This window comes from Xyrauchen texanus, chromosome 36 (genome assembly GCF_025860055.1).
Source record: "Xyrauchen texanus isolate HMW12.3.18 chromosome 36, RBS_HiC_50CHRs, whole genome shotgun sequence".
Taxonomy (NCBI): Eukaryota; Metazoa; Chordata; class Actinopteri; order Cypriniformes; family Catostomidae; genus Xyrauchen; species Xyrauchen texanus.
Window position 1 is genome coordinate 28,687,073 of NC_068311.1, and position 24,222 is coordinate 28,711,294.

The window sequence follows — 24,222 nt, forward strand, 5'->3', positions numbered from 1 at the left end:
TGGATGGCAAGGTTATCAGTGAATAACGACTTTAATTTTTGTCTGTTCCTCACACAAATCTATCATATGGTTTCAGAAGACTTATGGTACTTTATTGTCCTTTTAAGAGCATAACAGCCCCAGGTTCCTATATGCTTTCTTTGTATAGAAAGTTTGTAACATGAGAGTGAGAACATTTTGAGAGAATTTTACTTTTTCGGTGAACTACTCCCTTAACTGTGGTAAAATCTCTGAAATGCTTGAATGGCTTTTTCTTTTAATAAACAACAAAGGACAAAGATGAATTAAGTCTGGAAACAGGAACTTCACATGGCATGTCTAGTGGAAGTTCTTGCATACAAACCTTTGAGGACTGTTATGATTTTAAAATGATGCCACTGAAATGAGACATAATGTTGGCTTTTGAGGGCCAGCTTCATCAATCATGTCTCATGTGGGCAACCGGAGCAATATAAAGCTGAGACAGGCCATAAATAACAGCATGAGTGGACAGTGAAGACATTGATGCAGTAAGAGAGACAGCTGTGCCCTGAGCTGGTGGACAGCAGGTGTCCAGAGACGCTTAGTCACACGCCAGACTTTTACGGGGGTGTGTGCTGAGGACAGGCGTGGAAATGCCCAGACTGCACTGCTGTGCCAAGACCCACACATACACACGCGCATACTTTCTATGCTTTCTCTTTCTCGCCTGTCTTCTGTAATATAACACCTTCCTAATAGTGCCTGCAAATGTACATAAGAGTCAATGAGTTTGTTAGAAACTTCTTCACCTGACAATTGCTGAGTTGAATTTAAAAGATCATGGGTTTTAAATCCAAAATGAGAGAGATAAACTAGATTTATACATGAAATAGCTTGTGCAAAACTGGCAGCCACAATGCTCAGGTGTTGTCTGTGGTAGATATTTTGGTCTAGATATGATTGAAGTCACTCCTTAAAGGGAAAGTTCACCAAAAAAATAATAATTCTCTAATCATTTACTCACGCTCATCTTCTGCGCAACACAAACAAACATATTTTGATTGGAGTTATGTGGTATTTTTGTCCATACAATGCAAGTAAATGATTGCAAAACCTTTAAGCTCCACAAAGTACATAAATACAGCATACAATTAATTCATACTACTCTAGTGGTTTAATCCATGTCTTCTGAAGAAATACGACCTCTTTGGGAGAGAAGCAGACCAAAATCTTCATACACTTCAACATGCATTTGCAGATCGCTGTACACAAAACAGACACAGTGTTGCCAAGTTCGTGGTTTTTATGCCTAGTTGGGCTATTTTGAAAATGCAAAGGTGAGTTAAAATGAAATTTTTGCGATACTTTTAAAATGTTTTATTGATGTATAATGATACCGGGGTTTGAAGGCCTTGCATCCATGTGTAGCATCAAAGAATCACCGTCTTGAAGCCTGGACTGTGTTCCCATAGGGCCATATGTCAAGATTTACAGTGAATAAGGACTGTTTTGGTCTGTTTTCCACCCAAAGGTAGTGTATTGCTTCAGAGGTCATTGAATAAACCACTTGAGTCATATGGATTATTTTTATGCTGCCTTTATGTCCTTTTTTGTGCTTGAAAGTTTTGGACCCCATTGACTTACATTATATGGACAAAAACAAATCTTTCAAATTATATTTAATTTGTGTTTCTGCTGAAGAATGGAAGTCATACGAGATGGCATGAGGGTGAGTAAATGATTAGAGACTTAACACTAATAACACGCTTAAATATCCCTTGAAATAACCCTTTAAATGTATGTCAATGACATTTTTTTGCCTATTTAATCATCTTTCAGGCAAAAATCGTAAATATGAAATGAGCTTAGAAAAGTAATAGCACACCTCCTCAACAAACTGCACAATTTTGAGGTATTCATGATTACCCCAAACAGTGCAGGACAAGTTATGTGTTGAATTCAATACTACGGTGTGGCATGGGGGGGCGTGGTCATGTGTCTGTCTGCAGGAGAGGGAGAGCGGTAAGGCTGATCACCTGGGCTGTATTTACTCTAACACCTGTCTCTCATTATAGTGATGGCAGCGGGAGACCTGATAAGGCTTGCCAGAGACAGAGAGCAAGAGTGGCTTAGAGCAGTGGTGTTTGAAGGCCCAGCAGCAAAACAGAGACTGTTTATATTTAAAGCCCTATTTGAGTTGGCTATTAAGAGCCATTTCTTTGTTTTATTTTTTGGATCTGAAGTGTGTGAACAAACACTCAACAGTTCACCATCTCCTGACTCCTCCATTGCCCACGAACTTGGATCTTTCATATAAGGGTTGTGTGAGGTACAGACTGAATTTTTTTTTTATTAGCTGAAAAACTTCCACTCCACCTTAGCTCTCGAATCTCATTCAATTCAAATATGTTAAATCTGGCACACATTGCACACAGAAGATGAGACACTTCCTGTTTCCCATTTTTCACCATTAATGTAATGCCTCAACATGGCAACACCGTTCGATGCATCAACAATCCATCTTTTACTTGGCATAATGTTGTCTAAATGTGGTGATAGTCTCATGAATCCCCAAGGAGGAGGATTTAAATGTTCAGACACTGCAATGACGACTTCCTGTTGGTCGGAGCTCTAATTAACTCTAATTATTACAATGTTGTCTGGCTTGGTGATATGTACCAAATTTCGTGACTGTAGGTAAAAATGAGGGTGCTACAGAGGCCATCATACAAGCCCATTTTAAAGGGGGTGCTATAGAGCCAAGTGCCTCAAAAACACCCAAATATAGGAAGGAATAATAACAATTAATGTGACCGTGACCCACAATATCCACATCAATGTGATCAGCCCACAAGACCAAACATTTTGCTCAATTTTGATGTAAATCACACGATTCACGCAGAAGCTATGAGATACTTCACTTTTCCCATTTTTTTTACATTACTTTATCGCATCGCCATGGCAACACCATTTGATATATCAATAATCAGTTCGCAATTTAATATCGTCAATGTTTTGGCATGATGTCACCCACATTGGTTTCTGTAACATGAAAGCCCTAGGAGGAGCATTTCAAATTCCAGAGCATGCATTTTTCAAACAATCCAAAATGACCTACTTCCTGTTGGGAGGAGCTTATGACTGTCAGCGCGAAAGTTGTCTGGCTTGATGAGATCTAAATGTGTAAAAAGTTTGGTGACAGCAGCTCAAAAGTGTGGTGCTACAGAACCCCTGAACATACCCATCTTCTAGGTGGCGCTACAGAGCCCCCCTGCATCTTTGCCCAGCCCTAATGGCGAAAACTCTGATGTGTGTGCAAACTTGTTAAGTACCCCAAAAGTACCAAAAACCTTGAAGAGGAAAAATTATTCTTAGAAGAACAATAAGGCCTCTGCAATTTCAGTGCTTGCACCTTGCTTGGGACCTAATAATAATAATAATAATCCTTAGAAAACAACAGGGTCTCCGCACTTTCAGTGCTTGGGCCCTAATAATCCTTAGAAGTACAATAGGGCCTCCACACTTTCAGATCTTGGGCCCTATTAATAACAATAATCCTTAGAAGAACACAATCACTCTAATAAAGGGTGAAGAAGCTTCAAGTTGCGCAAATCCACGTCACTTAGTTATAAACAATAACAAACCAAATGTGGAAAGACAAATAATTTGGTCAGTCAAATCTGTAAATGCGTAGGCTGCTGTATATGTGCAACAGATGTGTATGAGTAATTATGTTTACAGCATAAGCACTATGTGTTCTTTTCAATCTAAGGCATTTCCTGCCGTGATGAACATGAGTGAAAATCCACGCTCTCCGATTTTATTAATGAGCCTCTAACCAGAGGGTAACCATGGTAATAAGGTCTAAAGAAGGGCATATAAAAAATAGAGACTACACTTGTAAATAGAGAAAAAGATAATAGGGTAGTAATGTGTGCTATTAGTGTGTGTGTTAGTTGGAGGTATTATACAAGAGAAAAGATGGTCAGAAATGGTCACACTGCAAAACTAAGCTGCAGAATTGAAGAATTGACAGAAAAAAAAAGTCTCAAATTTTTTCCTCTTAGAATTTTTGTACAGTATGTGGGGCTGTTCTGAAACTGCTCAGGTAGTATCTGGGCATGATGGTTATCATGCAAGAAAGAGTTCAAGAGTTATAAGCCAAAATAGCGATTTTTATTATGCTGCAGGTAACCTCAAGGCCTAATGGTGATGACACGTACCAAGTTTTGTCCCAATCCCTCAAAGAGTTGAGGAGATATAGCCTCAAGTTCAATTTTGTACGTTCTTCGTTGAATTCATTGAAGCGGCATTCGAAAACGGTATGGTTAATCACAATTCTGTGAATAGTTTTTATGGTGAGTGCCTCTAAATGATGCTGGCAAATTTTCATGCAAATCGGACAAACAGTCTAGCAGGAGTTCAAAAAAGTATGTTTTTAAAACATTTAAAAATGGCGGACAGGAAGTTTGCTTGATCATGACATAATTGGTATCACTGTTCTCGGCATGAACCACGAATAACTGTCCCGGCACTTTCTGAGTCCCTTCAAAGCATGGTACCAAAGACACATACAGAGTTTCGTAATGAAATGCCAAGTCGTTCGGAAAATACAGCCTTTTATGACTAAATTCAAAATGGCCGACGTCTAAAATGGCCAACATAGGAATGTTCCATATTGTTGGACTCACTATACCCCACTGAATCTGATGAGACCAATTTGATGATTTTATGACAAACTGTTCAGAAGTTATAAGCAAAAATTTGCTTTTTTAATACCTCGTGACCACTATGTGGCACTGTTCCGAAACTGAGCAGGCACCCTTGAGTCATGGTGCCTATGAAAAATAATGAGTTTGGTACGAATATGCTAAAACGTTATGGAGATACACCCTCATGTCCATTTTGGTGTGCTCGTTGTCAAATTCATTGAAGTGCCATTTGAAAATGGTACGGTTTATCAAAATTCTGTGAATATTTTTTGTCATGAATGCCTCTAGATGATGGAGGCCAATTTCGTGCAAATCGGACTAACGTCCTAGGACGAGTTCGAAAAAGTAGGTTTTTCAGAAAATTCTAAATGCCGGAAAAAAATGTATAATGGAAAATGACGTCATAGGGTGCATTCGAATCGTCTTGAGCCAAGGAATCAGAGGAAAAATAATTTCTAGGACTCACAGTTCAAAAGTTATTAACATAAATGTGAGGTAGAGACAGCAAATTTGCTGTGGTAACAGATCAGACTGTCCTCTATCTGTGTGCCAAATTTCATAACTTTCCCACACGCAAGCAGTTCTGTGGGCAGGTCTATTAGGTTACATTTAAACTTACAAGTCCTACATCTGATACAAATCAGCTTTTCCCCTAATGTTTAAGTTCACTTTAGATATAACTCTCAGTGTTTACATGAACCCCTCACCAAGACATTTTGGCGGAATTTTTAAATGTATTTGACTGTTTAGGCGCGAAAATTCTTGGAGCACACGCGCATGTAAAGAGCTGCACACACACAAGCTTTCTGACAAACAGCACGCAGCTACTAGATTGCTAGGGAATGATACAATTATGTGCTCTATAAATAGACAGGTTCTTTTCTCGTTTAATCGGGCTAATTTTCCGGTCACTTGCCCCTTAAAAAATCCACTTGTCCCGGACAAGTGTTAATGTCAAGCCCTGCAAGTAAGGGCCAGCATCGTCCAATCACTGCCAACCATGTTAAAATGTAATTATACATTATAAATTCTGAATCCAAGTACTGATTCCCACTGTCCCATGTCTGCCAACCATGTTGAGTGGTTCAAACATCATTTGCAGCCTGAAACTGAACTTTTGATTGCAAGTTTGGGTTGAATACACTTGGCATCATAGGAAAGATACAGGATGCTCCCTTGCTCCCTATTTAGTGACTGACTTAACCTCCAGTGTGCCGTCTGTCTGTACTGGTCTCAGAACAGTTCGAAATATACATTATTTTCATCCTAACTCCACAGAAAGCCTCTGAAAGCAAACACAGTTTTCTCAATGTGAAAATGGACAGTAAATATAGGATTTCTGATGTAAACCTAGTTCTATTGTCCACTATTGTGTACATCGTGTTTAGCAGCGTGGCGTTTCGCAATAAATAGCTACAATTCTAAAAATGGCATATCGAATGAAACTGGAGACTAATCATTTGACTCAAACAGGTTTCAATGTAAAAACGTAATTAGGCTTCTAATTAGATGTAGTTTTGTTGGCATTTCTCACAAAGACAAACTCTGTTGTGATCGGCAACATGTTGTTTTGTCATATTAACTGACAGCCCAGAGTGTCCTAAACTGAGATCAGTCGGTTTAAATTAAATTGAACTATCCATTGCGTATAGCGAAGCAAAAATACAACGTCCACGCATGTGGACTCGCATGAGGTAAATTATTATTTACAGTATATGTTTGTGATGCATCATGGGAGTGCAAAACCCCAAATATGAATTAAATGGTGTTTTGCAATGGAATATATGAGTTTTAGTATTGATATAATGAATGTTAAATGTAAATAATATACTAATAAAATGAATAATAAAATATTATATATATATATATATATATACACACACACAGTACACTGTATATATATATATATATATATATATATATATATATATATATATATATATATATATATATATATATATATATATATATGTAAAATTGGACTGATTTATTTAATAATAAATTACTAAAATGTATAATATAAATGTTTTCTTCTTAGATCTTTTAATCAGCACATTAAACAATAATTTTAACAAGTAATATTGTTCATTAATATGTAGGTTGCCAAGCGCATTAATATAGAATGACATATATTTTGTTTTCTCATGCTCATTGGCTCTTGTGCCTTCAATAAGAAGCACAAAACACTCTAAATGTTTAGGATACAAATGGAGATGCACTATTACTGTATAACTGATTATCACCAGAACATCAGAAATAATTGTCAGAAAGAGGCTCTGTGAAAATAATTTCTCTAAAAGCTTTATTTCTGGGCTTGTGCAGCTGTGTATAATTCACATAATTCCTGTAAAGCAGGGAAACTTCTGCAGTTTTTTTTAAGTAGACAGCCGAGCAAAACAGAGGGGCAGGAGAGTTCGGAATTTTGCTTGTGTTAAATGCGGCATTACACTAATCTAAGAAAAGCCGTTCCTTACCCAAATCCTGAGTGCTTTGATGAACATTGAGAACAGGAACAACAATGTTTTCAGTAGTTCTCACCTGTTCTGCTGTGTGCTGTTGGACGCAGCTATAGCTATGACTCAGTCCAGCTCTGGTCAGCACGTATGACGCCTGCTCATTGATCAGAGTGTCTAAGTGAGCTTCAATCTACAGCATGAGGCCAATAAAAAGAATAAAAGACAGAGAATCAACAACATCTCATAACACAAGCTTATGACTTAATTATATTTTGCAGTTGCAATGTTATAATAAATAAAATGAATAGAAAAAACAATATTAACAATATTATAATAATATAACAGCCTAACAATCACGATCCAAATAAATCCTGTTGAAAAAAATAAACTCCCATACTACATTATTTCCTGCTGAAAAGTCACATTACCGAAGTTAAAACTTCGCAAATAACTTTTCATGTGCCTTTAAACTCTACACATTTTAGAGCATGGATACCTGACTGTAATGTTCAGCATATAATTTAGCAGTATGCTCAGTTAAAATGTTAGCACACCTGAAACTCCAGCATTTCTAAGCGCTTGTCGGTGAACTCAAAGAGAGCCAGAGTGGTCTTCATCATGTAGAGGGAGTTCACCATGTATGTTGCCATGTCTGCTGTTCCCAGGTTACTGGCCGATACAGTGCACAGCTGCAACAATGGGTCGAGGATACAGGACAACACCTAAAAACCAGACAAGAGGATAATATTTATTTTTCATGTTATTAATGACCTGACTATACTTTGCGATCAGTTTAATGCCACTTTGGTTAATTAAAGTACCAATTTCCTTCCGAAACAGCAAAATCTGTACATCATTACAAACTTTTGGCCACCAGTGTGTATATATATATATAGTATATATGTATATATACTACTATATATATATATATATATATATATATATATATATATATATGTGTATGTATACTATCAGTCTATATATATATATATATATATATATATATATATATATATATTTTTTTTTTTTTTTTTTCACATTTTAGAATAACAGTAAAGTCTATCGAAGAACTATGGAAGAACATAAATGGAACTATGGGAATTATGTTGTGACTAAACAAAATCCAAAATAAATCAAGGAAGGGTCCGCTGTGAAATAGTGCCAACGTGGGATCAATGGCTGAACAAGAGCCACCACCTCTCTTTAGCGCAAGTTAATTGTTCTACCCTGACGCAAACTCCAAAAGTAATTAGTGTGATTGGTGAACAGGCTGTTTGATGCATGAAATAAATGTTTATCAGTCACCTGATTTCTGAAGTGCTTGCTTTTCTTTATATATATATTTGTTTATATACATTTCCTGGAGGTGCATGCTCGAGTGGACTGCACATCCTAGCACAGAAAGTAATTGTGTGGAGCAGTGCACACTTATTGATATTGTATACATTCTGTATATACTTACTCAAACTCCCACTTAGACTTCAGGAAATGCTTAATGTTACTTGAATTGGTGCTATTTTAGTGCATTTCTATCTTTATACTGTGGTAAGTTGTGCGTGGATCGCGGAGAGCAGCATGAGCCACTGTGCAGAGTCTCCGCAGTGTTATGCACAACGAGCCACGTGATAAGATGTGCAGATTGATGGTCTCAGAAGCGGAGGCAACTGAGACTTGTCCTCCACCACCCGGATTGAGTGAGTAACCGCGCCACCACAAGGACCTACTATGCAGTGGGAATTGGGCATTCCAAATTAGGAGAAAGGGGATAAAATGAATAAATAAATAAAAACAATTATGGGGTACTTGAGTCTTACAGATGGTGCTGTGGGGGTACTTACTGCAAAATATAGGTTGAAAAACTCTGTTGTACATAATTTAACATAAATAAAAATATAAAGGCAAAGCGAATAATGTTTGAGAATAAGATTTGGGGCTTCGTCCACTTTAGATTTTGCAACATGATCTAAATTCACCTGGGCAAAGTCAGCTTGACGTTCATCAAGAGGCAGAACTGAAGAATCATGGGAGGCCAAAACCTCTCTGAGGAGCGACAAAGTCTTAGTGAGAGAGGCAGTGGGACCCAGATCAGGAGGAGGAAGCTCGACCTGAGAAAAAAGGAAAGAGAGAGAGAATGAACACAAAAAATACAGCACCACATTGACCCTCTATGAAAAGAGGTTAGAATTCAGAGGTTTTGACTTCGTGTTGAGGTTTCTGAGCAGTTTCAGACAGAGGAGGAATCCTGTTCATTTACATTACAACGTCCCTTTCAAAGTTCGACTGCTAGAGTTAAGTTTAAAGAGCCGTATTTACCCTAGTAACTCATGTTCAAGACCCTCAGAATCAAGGCAAACTTGTCTGACAGCGAGATTGACACCTAAGATAACTGACTAATAAACACCCTGCTAGGCGAGCAGCACTACCCAGAGCACTGCTGCCTCTAATAGGGCTCATTAGCTCAGGAAAGTGGCTGGCACCGAGTGGCGTTAGTAAGCAATATGCAACGTCCTAAGCCGAGGTGATTTGATTAGTGCGCTGCTAAGGCGATAATTCTCTCAGAAGTGTGGAGCGCAGGCCATCTTGTTCTTGCTACTGATCCAGTTGTCAATAAAGTGTTTTTTCAAAGTAACCTTTGCGTGTTCGGGATATTCTGGGGGTAATTTACAATCCCTGGTGTGAGAATTCTTTTTTTAGCCTGGTGATAAAACTCAATCAAACTAACCAGAAAGAGATACGTTGACTACAAAAAGTGAGAATCTGATTGGCTGTGCTATGCTAATGGTATGTTTTTTGTAACCCATAAATTATATGTAATCCATACACACCAAAATACAAATGTAACAAAGCCATCGATCTGTGTCAAGCAGCAAATCTGGATACTGATAGGGATGTCCCGATACCATTTTTTGGAGAACAAGTACTGACACTTCCTTTTCGGTATTCCCCAACAACTGATAACTTTTTTGTTTCATGTTTATTTCAATTTTATCATCAAAAATGGTGTCTAAATAAATTAAACCTTCAATCAAATGAAAATTGAGCAATTCATTTTCACCGTAATTTTGTATTATTTTTATAAAATGTAGTGCTTTTATACAGAACCTCACAGCACAATCCAAAATTGGAATTATTTTTGTCAAATAAAGTGCTGCATAACAGAGCATCACAGATGATATTGATTCAATATAACACAATTACTATTTAATTATAATTATCAGTAGTAATATTACTGTGAATATTAGATAACTATACAATAGTGACATAATTTTGTCATAGTTTTTGATGGTAGCTTCTCAACTCCAGAAAAGCAAGTCACTACGTGACATCCTCTTTGATCCAATCAGGATACATCAGCCTCCAAAGAGCATTTACATCCCTAATACTGATGATGTATACTGTTTAAATGCTTAAGAATTTCACATGCATAGAATTTATGTAAGATTACGCTTATAATGACTATAAAAAGTGCTCACTTTATCCATGAGGCGACTGGCGTGGAGACTGAGACTGTTGAAGAACATCTTCTTACTGAGCATGTGCATCTCATCTATGGTCATCAACAGAGAAGACACGCTGGTACCTATGATGCCACTGCAAGAACCACAGACACATGAATTTTGTAAAGCAGACGAGCATCTTGAAACATTGATGGCAATGGCCAAAACGTCTAGGTTACGTATGTAACCTCCGTTCCCTGATGGAGGGAACGAGACGTTGTGTCAGAGAAGCGACACTAGGGGTCTCTCTTGAGCGCCGATATTCACCTCTGAACTATGAAAAAAGGCCAATGAGAGTTGGCAACCAGTATTTGCATGTCCCGCCCCTGGACATACGGGTATTTAAGCGGCGCAAATACGGGAGTTCATTCAGGATTTTTCTGAGGAGCTGGAAATGGTCTGGCCACAACAGTGGCTTGGCTTGGCTCAGCGACGTGGCAGGGGAGACACAACGTCTCGTTCCCTCCATCAGGGAATGGAGGTTACGTAACCTAGACGTTCCCCTTCTGTCGCTCTCTCCACGTTGTGTCAGAGAAGCGACAATAGGGGTCCACTTATAAAAGCACCACGCGCTGAGCCGTGTATGTGAACTGCTGATACAGGAGCGAGCAGGTATTCTTACGTGCAGGACGACCAACTGTATCAGGCTGCACGTACCCTTCCCCAATGCCCCATTTAAGCCATCAGGATTCCTTATCGTTACCCTGGAGGGGGGAACAAGGTGCTGGCCGCCAACCTGGGAACGGGCCAAGCCTGGCCAGGCCTCTTTTCTCTCTATGTTTCTCGCATAGAGCAACTTAGGCCGGGGCCCTTACACGCATTGAGGGAAGGGGGTATTAGCCCTTATTCAGGGCGGAGAAGACCCTGTGGAGGCCACGCCTACCTGAGAGGGGAGGCAAGTTTAAGTGGCAAAACCATCAGAGGCCTGACTTAGGGCCTATGTGGAAAAGTCGGTGCGGTGGTGGATCCAGCCCATAGAGGGGGGAACATACAGCACGGCAACCAAGGCAGCCGTGACTGCCTAAGGGAAGCACGGGAGTCCACTCGCCAGAGGGGACAGAACCGTGGCGTTACACACAGGGGGAGTCCGAATGAGGCCTTACCTGTGGAGCACCTATACCAGTGCAGGTAGCTTGCGGTACCCGCAGTGGCTTGGGTCGGCGAGTTCCTCCGCTGAACTGCGACCCACGAGGGCTAGGGAGGAATCAACCAGTGTCCCAAACCTGAGATCTCCTGGGAATGAAGGCGCACTGTTTCCCCTGGTTAGGGGGAAGGGCGCTAGATGCAAGCGATTCACCCGGTCAGATCGTGGGCGTGCCACCGAGTTCTACGGGCTCAGTACCTGAGAGAACACGGGACGATACTGACTCAACTCGGAGATTGTAGAATCTTGCGAAAGTGTTCGGTGTTGCCCAGCCCGCTGCTCTACAAATGTCTGCTTGGGCAGTGCCCCTAGCCAGTGCCCATGAGGACGCAACACTCCTGGTGGAGTGGGCTTGGACCCACAAAGGGGGGGGCACAGCCTGGTTGTGATAAGCCAGGGAAATGGCGTCGACAACCCAGTGGGCGAGTCTCTGCTTGGAGACAGCATTCCCTTTCTGCTGTCCCCCAAAGCAGACGAAGAGCTGCTCCGAGCATCTAGTGCTCTGTGTGCGGTCCAGGTAGATATGTAAGGCACGTACTGGACACAGCAGTGAAAGGGCTGGATCTGCCTCCTCCCGGGGCAGCGCTTGCAGGTTCACTACCTGATCCCTGAAGAGTGTGGTAGGAACCTTGGGCACATAGCCCGGTCATGGTCTTAGTATCACGAACGTGTCTGCCGGACCGAAATCCAGGCAAGCGTCGCTAACAGAGAACGCATGCAGGTCCCCGACCCTCTTGATGGAAGCGAGCGCGATCAGCAGGGCGGTCTTGAGAGAGAGGGCCCTGAGTCCAACTGAGTCAAGTGGCTGGAAGGGGGGTCTCTGGAGTCCCGTAAGGACGACCGAGAGATCCCAGGAGGGGAACGGGTTAGGCCGGGAGGGAGCTATCCTCCGGGCACCTTTTAGGAACCTGACGATTAAGTCGTGCTTACCAAGAGACTTTCCGTCTACCGTGTTGTGGTGGGCAGCGATAGCGGCGACATACACCTTGAGGGTGGAGGGGGACAGCCTCCTCTCCAGCCTCTCCTGAAGAAACACGAGCACTGACCTAACTGCACACTTCTGCGGGTCTTCGGCTCGGGAAGAACACCAGTCCACGAACAGACGCCACTTTAGGGCGTAAAGATGCCTGGTAGAGGGCGCTCTGGCTTGATTGATTATATCTACAACGGCAGATGGTAGACCGGCTAGATCTTCCGCATCCCGTCCAGGGGCCAGACATGGAGGTGCCTGAGGTCTGGGTGCGGGTGCCAGAGCGTGCCCCGTCCCTGAGAAAGAAGGTCCTTCCTCAGGGGAATTCGCCAGGTAGGGGCTGTCGTGAGGAGTGTGAGGTCCGAAAACCAAGTCTGGGTAGGCCAGCAGGGGGCTACCAGAGTGACTTGCTCCTCGTCCTCCCTGACCTTGCATAGCACCTGTGCAAGAAGGCTCACTGGGGGAAATGCGTACTTGCGCAGCCCCGTGGGCCAGCTGTGTGCCAGCGCATCTGCCCCGAGGGGAGCCTCTGTCCGGGCATACCAGAGCGGGCAGTGGGAGGTTTCTTGGGAGGCAAACAGGTCTACCTGGGCGAAGTGCAGCGTGTCGGGATCAGGGCCACCCCGTGCATGTTGCGAAGTGCCTTGGCTTGGTGGACCTGCAGGAGAGCCATGGCATGCAGGGCGGAAGCGGCGCGTCCGGTGGCGCTGTAGGCCTTCGCTGTCAGCGAGGAGGTTGCTCTACAGGTCCGGGAAGGGTGTACGGGGCGACCTCGCCAGGTGGTAGGGGTACCGGGGCATAGATGGATCGCAACCGCCCTATCCACCTGGGGAATCACCGTGTACCCGTGGCGCGCTCCGCCGTCGAGGGTGGCGAGGGCGGATGAGCCTGTGGCGGTGTGACGAGTGGAGAGGGGTGCTCTCCACGAAGACGTCAGCTCGTCATGCACTTCCGGGAAAAACGGAACCGGGGGGTGGGGGGGCGAGGCTGTTAGCGGCACGCAGACCCCAGGAACCAGTCATCCAGCCGTGATGGCTGTGGGGAGGATGGAGGGTTCCAATCCAAGCCCACGCTGTTGGATGCCCGGGAAAGCATGTCGGACATCTGTGCATCAGCCTCAGCCTGGGCGTGCAAGCCTGAAGGCGGCAGCCCAGGGGAGTCCTCTACATCAGATGCCGCGCCCTCCGATGTCGCGGCGAGCTCATCGGCATCCATCGCAAGAGGGTCGGCTGACTGGCTGTAAGGCGAGTCGCCGCCGCCTCGAGCACGAACGGGAATCAACGAGCGTGCTGGGGCGCGGGTGGTCCGAGGGGGCGTACCCGGCGGAACTGCACCTGCAGCCATCCCCAAATCGCCTCCATCGCCAGCCGCACCGTCCTCAATCCCGTGGGAAGAAGGAGCAATACGGGGGGCGGCTGGAGTGGCTTGCTCACGGTTGTAACCAAGCCGCGACCGCAACGTTGTCATGGTCATGTTCTCGCAGTGAGAACATGAACCATCCACAAACGCAGCCTCGGTGTGGTCGCTACCCAGACACACGAGACAGCGCCTGTGGCCGTCGGAAGCGGAGAGCACTCTACCGCATCCAGAAACAACACGGGCGGAAGGGAATCTTTATAAAGACGCGTCCTTAAAAGGACATTCAACGCCGCTGTGTTTTGCTCTTTTAGAGGAAATTACTCTTTTAAATAAAATCACTCTTTTAGGGAAAAAACTCGTGAGAGTTTTCAAATCTGCACTGTCGATGCGCCCAGGGGCAGGAATGCACAGCCGTGCAAACAGGAGAAAGCCGCTGTTGTGCACCGTGGAATCCAACAGTTATGCAGCAGAGGGATGACAGGAACTCGTGTGTAGTATGCAGCAGTTGCAGACACGACCATCGGCTCCGAAGAAATTTTCTGAATGAACTCCCGTATTTGCGCCGCTTAAATACCCGTTTGTCCGGGGGCAGGACATGCAAATACTGGTTGCCAACTCTCATTGGCCTTTTTTCATAGTTCAGAGGTGAATATCGGCGCTCAAGAGAGACCCCTAGTGTCGCTTCTCTGACACAACGTGGAGAGAGCGACAGAAGGGGAACTGGATTTATGTTAGTTTTAGTTGGAATTCTTTATTGTTATGGCTGCTAAACAAAATGTTACGGTTCTGACAAATGTCATGGTAAATGCCGGATAAAATTTGCCCTTCTGTCAAATGTAGTGTGACATTAAGATCGTAAACACATTATAAAGGCCATTCACTTAGCTGTGGTGTTTGTACCTGATGGTGTGATGGTAGAACTTGAGAAGATTGGAGAGTTTATACAGAAGAACAGCACCTGGCTCCGCAACAATCACCTGCTCAATACGCACCTGATGAAGGAATCAAAAAATACAAATCAATGAAACAGTTTTGAGGTACACATATGAAAGTCATACCTATGAGCACGCTGAAATAAGAATCGTTCAAATATTATTCATAGGCCTAAGAAGAGTGAAAAGCTGCTAAAAACATTTGCATGACATCAGTTCATATTGTGACACTTTGTGTGGCAGTCTTTGGTCATCATTTCCACATCACTCTCACTTTAAGTGGTCTGCAAACTCCTTCAGTGATGTGGCCAACTACTTCCTGCATGTTTTCTTCAACCCCTGCAAAGACAGCAAGATAATTTAACAATTGAATAAGTACATTCAGATAGTGAGACAGGGCTGTAACTACAATGCAATACATTTTCAGGTTTTCCAAGACTATAAGTTAATATTTAACAAATAAATAATAAAAAAATACAATAAAAAAGAATTACAGACTCATTGATTATACCTGGGAGCAAACTAGTTGTGTTTTAATGCACCATTTGCTTCCAGTGTATTCACAGTGTTTGTTCAGTATGAGAGTTTGATGTACCTTGCACAGTAACCTGTTTGAGCAAAGCTTCCAGATGTTCCTTCTCTGAGGCTGTGGCTTGATGGAGCCAGGCCAACATGTCCCCAACATACCTGGTAGAAGGTTTATATATTAGTGCTGTCAGTCGGTTAAAATTTTGAATCACGATTAATTGCGTTCAAATTTTGTAGTTAATCACAGATTTTGAAAGTGCTGCAATTTTACTATATATATATATATATATATATATATATATATATATATATATATATATATATATATATATATATATATATAGATAGATAGATAGATAGATAGATAGATAGATAGATAGATACACTTCTTTTCCTGTCAGAATGTATTTTTTTCCATCCTAGGTAAGAAAATAAAATGTAAAAATATAATGCTTAACGTTTTCCAAAAAAAGCCTTCCACAGTATAAAGATAGGAATGCACTAAAATAGCACTAATTAAAGTAACATTAAACGTTTCTCAAAGTCTAAGAGCAAGTTTGACTAATTGAAAGATCTAGTCCTCAAAAGGTAGCCTTTTCATTGCAATGGGCATTACAATTCTTAAACTGAAATCATCCACAATCTGCAGGTAGACTGTGGCTATCCACTTTCCGACAGCAATCGTGAAACTGCATTTATGATTCATGTCAGGGCATCAATGATAGCGCCACTTTGAAAGACACATGAAGAGCGCTTGCAAACAAAAACGTCTCGTAGTTAAGATTGACGTACTTCTGTGGTAATTAAAATGCGACTTACATAGCCTGAAAAATACTTGATTTCTTTTACAAGTCCCATCTGGGCTTGTTTTGTACATCAAATAGCATTAAGAGATCCTTTCACCATCATTTTATCATGTAAATGCTGTTGTGTGTGTGTGTGTGTTTGTGCAGAGATTCTTTTATTTACTGAGATAACAACCTTCATCCTAGGAGAGAGCGTAATGGTCAACTTGCATGTTGTGACAAGACTGCCCTTAGAATGTCTATGGGACTGCAATGTTATGCTATTTTAAACTTAGCTTATAGGCTTTGCTTGGTAGAAAGGCTCTGATGTGAAGTTTGCTTCAGTGTAATGACTCTAGATGTACACATTACAAAGGTTTCGCCCTTCCAACTAGTATTTATGCTAGTTTATTTGGTATAAACGGTCAACGCATTAATTGCGCTTAAGAGAAAAGCGATAAACTTTTTAAATGAATCACGTGTTAATGTGATCATTCTGACAGCTCTATTATACAGTATATATTAGATTGTAATGACTGATGGCTTGAAATTGGATATGGCACGAATCCCTACTTCAATGCAAGTCTATGCGTATCCTTTTCTTTCCCCCACTTCTGAAAAAAGTCAGATTCCTTAGAAATGTAATAACACACCTCTGGTTAACAAGCCACATAATTTGAGGTATCATTCATGTCCATAGCACAAACAGTGCAGGACAACTAACGAGACAAATTTTAAATGGATTGTTTACCAAAAAATGAAAATTCTCTCATCATTTACTCACCCCTTTAATACATAGGATTTGAACTACCCCTTTAATACTTAGGATTTCAGCAGTAACCTGAATTAAAACAAATCGTAATAGTGAAGCTTGCCTTAGCAAACACCCATAATAATAAACAGATTGGGCAGAGACTGTCACAGGTGGAAACTGAATAGCTAGATAATTCATTACTTAGAACTTTGCATCTAGATATCGAGAATTGTAGTTACATCTAGTTGCGTTATAGATTTTCTGAGATCAGAGGCTAATACACAGTCGGCTATCATTACTTTGCCTCCATATCCTTTAACATGGGGCAGTGGGGGGAAGTGGCATTCTGAGAACCGCTGCTTCCCACTTTTATTGACGTTCCACCAGGAACCTCATGTTCTCTCCTTTGGGTTCCTGACAGGAAGGGGGAGCAAAGCTTGAAAGGGGTTCTGGCCTGGAGCACATGCTGTGATCCATAGATCTCCAACCTTTCTCTGAACTCAAGCTAAGTAATTCTCTGAAAGCGAAAGCACTTTCCTAAGAGAATCACGTTGGGTTTAATGTGCTTACTGGCTGAATTGGATTTGCAGCTTCGGTATATGCAGCAGTGGCCCACAGAGGCAGGGTTATTATAGTTTAGAATTTGTAGTTATTTCTATATTTTTGGTTTCTTTTTATTCGTTTTCGTTTGGACTGACTGTTTGTTTCTGTTTTAGGTTTTCAGCATATTTACTGTTAGGCAACCTCCAAATGAATCTGTTTTAGTATGAAACCTTCAGAAGCAGTTCCAAAGTATGCAGTAATGGAGACCGTTTTCTAAACGTTCCAATTTTGGTGGAGGAAAACACTTTTCTAGAGTGAATGAGATACATAAACATTGCAAAATTAATATGTTTTCAACCGAAAATGTATTGGTGTGGACGGGGCTTTGGGGTTTTAGGGCGGTGTCAATGAGTTAGGCTACACATTCAAACAAACAGAGAAATGGGTTTCTGAATAACCCAATTGGGATCGCTTTATATTAGGCATCTTTTATTGCTACATGCATTTTATCAAATGTACTTATTATGCACATAGGTACACTACCGCTCAAATGTTTTAAAACACTTGACTGAAATGTTTCTCATGATCTTTTGATCTGAAGGCGTATTCTTAAATGTTTGAAATTAGTTTTGTAGACAAAAATATAATTGTGCCACCATATTAATTTATTTCACTATAAAACTAAACTTAAAAAAAAAAAGTTTTTGAAATTGATGACTTGGAACAAATAATAAAGAACGGCAGCCAATAAGTGCCCAACATAGATGGGAACTCCTTCAATACTGTTTAAAAAGCATCCCTGGGTGATACCTCAAGAAGTTGGTGGAGAAAATGTCAAGAATACAAAGGGTGACTATGTCAAAGATGCTAAAATATAACACACATTTGATTTATTTTGGATTTGTTTAGTCACAACATAATTCCCATAGTTGCATTTATTTTATTCCATAGTTTTGATGACTTTCTAAAATGTGAAATAATAATAAAGAATGTGTGTTTCAAAACTTTTAACCAGTAGTGTATATGCATAATCCTTCTTTTCATTTCAGTTAAAGAAAATTATTTAATTGATTGTAATATAAATGCATGGAGAAAATTAAAGCATCACCTGCACAGAAACACGGGTCCATGGTTTTCTGTGAGTAAGGACTTTATTCAGCAATGGAGAGGCTTTTAGTGGTTAACAACGGTTAAAAATGACCCTCAATTATAGCAGCTACAAAGTTATTTTTAGCACAGCAAAGTGAATATGTCGTCCATTGTTTTTTCTGCATACTGTTGAGTGGAATGACTGGATGGGAGGCACTGGATGTGTACTTGTGATACGAGTTTTACCTCATTGGATCGTGAGAGTGCATCTCAATGGGTCTCGGGGTGCCGCCCGGGCCACCACGGGTCAGGGCGTCGATAAACCCTCGAACTACGGCTGATCGTCTGGCTGTCCCGAATTCATCAAGCGTGTACCTAAGAAGGGAGGGAGAATTAGAGAAATAAAAAAACTATTCTTGTTCCAATTCCATTAATGATTCTGAATCCTTAACAAATCTGTTAAAGATTCTATTAGGAAGCATCACATGAATCCATCCATCCATCCATCCATCGTCAACCGCTTATCCTGTGTACAGGGTCGCGGCATCACATGAATATAACTGGGATTGAAGAGAGATTAGCTGCCAGAAATTGTGTGAGAAGGAAACATTTTTGGTGGCATTAGGTCAATCAAAGCTCTATTTCTATTTGACCAAAATGTGAACACAGACAAAACTAATACAAGTCTACAGTATAACATCATTTGTATAAATAGAATGCAGATGAATGCGAAACAAGTGAGTAAAAGATCACAGTATATCATCAGTTTGTATTGTAATACACTAATACACATAAAGAATCACACTATTATTGCATATCAATATAAAACATCATATCGCCATGTTTCTGCTGATTTCAAGTGCTATTCCCAACCCTAGTAGCAGACACACAGAAATAGAGACAAAAGGTATAAACAAGATTAAATGCCAGTCAAGACATAAGACCTTCAGAACAGCCTCTGAAATCAGTGCGAGAAAAAATAAATTTAGGTTAGAGAGACCCAGGGTCACGCACACAGACAAAAACAATGAAGGGCTCCATTTGCAGTGAGGAAATGTGGCTGTGTTTTGATCTATGGGCTGAGAACGACCCTGTGCAGACTAAACAGTAGCGACCACAACAGCCACAGAGAAAGGGAGGAGAGGAGGGATGTTAAAGTTTGGCACATTTTCCAGGAACTCTGGGGGCCCCGAGTCGCACTTGGACTCCCACAGATAAAATCACTGCGGGCCATGGGGGGAGAGCCCAGGATAAAAGAGAGGGGAAGAAAGAGACAAAGAGAGACAGAGTGAACATGAAAGCAGGAAAGAGTGTGAGAAAAGATGCTGAATGACAAGAAACCAGTAAATGCACAAGCACATAGGACAAGATTGTAGCACCTTGGAAAACTGCATTGTCTATGAAAAGATAAACCAAAGTTTTAGGAAAGACATGTTCTGATAATGGCACCGCTATTACTGTGGCAGAGAGAATGCAGGGGAGGATTTGTGAAAATCTGAATATTTTGGCGATATGAGCGTTTGGCATTGCTTTGCAGTGAGAGAAATGCTCATGGATGTTTTCACAGATTGAATGGGCTGGAGACATCACTGAGTGAAAAGATAAGAGATTGTGGTCTTTATCTAAAATAAAAATTCAGTCATATTTTACTCAACCATATGTTGACTTTATTTTTTTATGTGTTTATCTACCATTTTTGGGTGAACTATCATATATATATATATATATATATATATATATATATATATATATATATATATATATATATAAATACTGTATATTTATCCTCGTGCGACCCCGTGACTACATGTGTGGACCAACATTTAGTTCATTTAAACCAACTGATTTCAGTTCAGGAGACTCTGGGCTTAAACTTTCGACGTACAGAGTCATGTGACAAAACAACATGGCGCCGATCACAGCGGAGTTTGTCTTTGTGAGAAACTTTCTGATTGGTAAAAAGCTTTCGTGCCGGCTATCACTTGTTTGTTTGACATGGCAAAAAGAGAACATTGAGATTTTGTTGCCAAAGTAGAAAAAAAAAATACATTGAAACATAAACATCAAGTAAAATAAGTTTTGTTAGTAGTTTTTTATATTTGCTTTTCCCAATACACATTTAGCAGCTTAACAGAAAATCAGCTGTGATGTCTGTAACATCTCAAAAATAACCAACACTCCTTGAAACATAATAAATAATCTGAAAACATACAAATAAAAAAAACTTCCTATAGCTTGGTATTATTTAAAATGTACAACTTTGTCCCACTATCCACATATGAGGACATACATTTTTAGGGAAACGATTTGCTCTAAAAAAAAAAAAATTTGCATGTTAATTAGGTGCTGCTAGCTACAAATCAAAAAGGGAACTGGAAAATGCACACAGCAGTCACACTCGGATCTAAGGAGGATATATGAAATAAAGCTGTCCATTTAACATGTTAATTGTGATTCATTTTAATTGCCAATTAAATATAAATGCTCGTAAATAATAAAAAAAGAATATAAACTAAAAAACATTAAATATGTTTATATAATTTTATGAATATTTGTAACATTATATATTATATTTGAATCGAAAGAATTATAAATATATAAAATAAATAAATTAGCTTTATTTGGGGGCCTTTCACAGCAAATATTGTGATTGTTTTGTGATTAATTGTAATTAATTAATTTGATTAAACATTTTATTCAATCAATAAGCCTAAAATAAAATGTTTTGTACAATTTCTGAAGAAAATGTGAGTGATGCTTGCTTGTGCAAAAATCACTGAAACATCGCAAGGATGCAAAGTGGTTGCTAAGGTGTTCTGAGTTGTTGGTAGCACATTGTAATGCAGTTGTTAGGGTGTTTGGAGTAGTTACTTTCTGTTCAATGCAAAAGAGCCCACACCCTTTATGATATTCTGGTCACTAGACATGGCTTGGGTTTCCCTTCAATGCAAGTCTATAGGAATTTTTTTGTCTGTTTTAAGTCTAGTTGATTAGATAAGTAATAAGACAACTCCCCTCAACAAGCCTCATGATTCCAGATATCACTTGTGTATGTAGCACAACTTGCGCAAGTTATGTGCCTACGTGTAATAATTAGGGCTGGGGTTTGTTCAAATCCCTAACTCTAAGTATGAACATTAGTAATAGTGATGCTTGCCTTAACAAACACCATTAATGATTAAATGAATTGTGGGATTAAAACTCAGTGGGCTTCACCAAAATATGTTGTGTAACATATTCTGATGAACTGAAAAAAATGAAATGAGTTTTTGAAATGACTCTGAAACACAATATAATTTCATTCAACGTTCATTCATGCAAACTAAGTTGTTTTTGTGTTGTATTAACATTGTCCATTAACTCACTAATCAATCCTGACAGTTGTTTTTTCTTACGGATGTCTGACCATTCATAATGTACTGACAGTCAGAGCAAGGTAAACACAGTCCTCGTTTAACTGCTTCAATGTGGACGGGTGAGACACATTGTGGTATAAAAGAGGAATTGCAACCTGATTCCCTGCTGATGTGAAAGGACAGGACTAGGTTAAGAATTGTTTTCAATAGTTACATCACATTCATTCCTGGTATTTTTGCACAGATACCAAGTAAAGGTAAATGTTTTTGTTCTTTTAGCTGATTTTGACAATAGTTCAGAGATTGAATATAACTTTTCACAGACAAGAGTTGGCAAACAGTTGGTAATTGGTCAAATAAATGTCATGCCTATTTATGCATTTATTTAGCTATTTGGTAAGTAGCCTAGTAATAAATGGGATTATATACAGCCAGTAAGTCATTATCGCAAAGTAAATAACAGGGCGATCCGGACCACAACATGAAGTGGAATGGTCTTCTGTCACCCTGAAGAAGTTTATTTTGCTGATTGCATATTATCCCACTTATTATACGGCTACTTATAATACAAAAAAATAAGGTTCAGTGACATGATGCTTGTATTTTTCTGTCTGGATCTATTAAGTTAATCAAAAATACATAAAAAATGCAAGTCATAGAAACATTTACTTAAACCTCTACTATGACAAAAGTCAAAAATATTTTACTTCCACATTGCTTTGTCAAATAGCAATGTCAAATTGAAATCAAGTCAATCACTGACACATCAGCGCCACCTTGAGTAAGAAATAGCATGTATAGCAAGTGTGCACGAAAATTCACCATTGTCCCACTGAAATTCAAAGTAATATAGTAGTCATTATTATGAATATAGCACTCATTTCTCTAGTAATAACAAAGAAATAGATTTCCTGTGATAGTAAACTTGTAAAGATATGAAAATTATATCATAAAAATATAATTTATGGAAGTGCAAAAAAAAAAAGACACTATTACATATATAAGGTCTTTAATGTCCCTATAGACTTTTGATAAATAAGAAATTATAAAAAAAATTTGTTTTGTTTTGTGCAATTTTGCCTTTTTTGTTTTTACACTACTTAGAATAGAAAGGTTGATGAATACTAAAGGAGTGTGGGCATAACTCCAAAACATTTATGAAGTACAGGGGGAGGAATGAGGTCCCAGGTCACTAAATACCCGAGGTATGCATTAAAGGGTTAATATTATTTCAAGCAGTGAAATTAATTTGTTATATTATTCATATTTTAAAGGACTTTTGTCCTCCAAATCAAATTCAGGTGATGTAACCAACATGCAGCTAGCCATTCTGTAGTCATGTGACAACAAATCCATATAACAGAGAGGCCCCCTTTAGACCCTCAAGACTGTGTGAAAAGTTTTTCAATAAATATTTTATATTTTGGCACTTTTGTGAAAAGGCACATTAATTGTATTTTATTTTATTTTTTTCAGGACAAATGGAGCAACCCTTAGAAAACTTCTTGATATTTGTGAAAATATAAAATAAAAAATTTAAAATTAATGATCAAGTTGTGTACACTCATGTGTATACAAGGTGCAAGGAAAGTATTTTAATTAGGGCTGTCAGAATTAGCGCGTTAACATATGCGATTAATTCAAAAAGTTTCACGTGTTAATTTTTCTTAAACAGATTTACTGTTATTAAAATTATAGACACTTGTGTGAAGCCTGGAACCTTTGTAATGTGTCCTCCCGGAGTCACTGACCCACACGCCACAAACACACACGCACTACAGCACCAGAGCCCTAATACCAAGATGAGCCTACAAGTTTAGCATAAAACAGCATAAGAGAAAAGAGAAAACAGCTCTTACATTTGTACATTTGATGTACAAAACAAGCCCTTGTGATAGAAATCAAGTATTATTCAGCCTATGTAAGGTGCATGGTGAGTTCAAAGTGGTGCTCGACACAGGCGTTGCCACCCTCACGTGAATCCTGAATGCAGCTTCACGATTGCTATCGGAAAGCGGATAGCCACAGTCTACTGATAGATTGTGGAGGATGAGAGATTAAGAGCTTTATTGCCCACTGCAATAAATATGCAACATATGAGGAGACTAGTTCTTTCAATTAGTCAAACTCCCACTT

The 24,222-nt window shown here is 40.0% G+C and overlaps 1 protein-coding gene across 2 annotated transcripts in view; it reads right to left on the bottom strand.

Annotated features, from left to right (window-relative positions):
* The window catches only part of LOC127629967 (conserved oligomeric Golgi complex subunit 6-like), an 83,956-nt gene that overhangs the window by 9,912 nt on the left and 49,822 nt on the right, over positions 1–24,222 (bottom strand). For both annotated transcript variants that reach the window (XM_052107305.1, XM_052107306.1), the window contains exons 9-16: positions 18,977–19,105; positions 15,627–15,718; positions 15,306–15,370; positions 15,000–15,091; positions 10,603–10,720; positions 9,103–9,234; positions 7,684–7,851; positions 7,212–7,319 (exon numbers count right to left, since the gene is read on the bottom strand). In XM_052107305.1, coding sequence (XP_051963265.1) covers positions 7,212–7,319; positions 7,684–7,851; positions 9,103–9,234; positions 10,603–10,720; positions 15,000–15,091; positions 15,306–15,370; positions 15,627–15,718; positions 18,977–19,105 — 904 coding nt within the window. The remainder of the gene's footprint in view (positions 1–7,211; positions 7,320–7,683; positions 7,852–9,102; positions 9,235–10,602; positions 10,721–14,999; positions 15,092–15,305; positions 15,371–15,626; positions 15,719–18,976; positions 19,106–24,222) is intronic.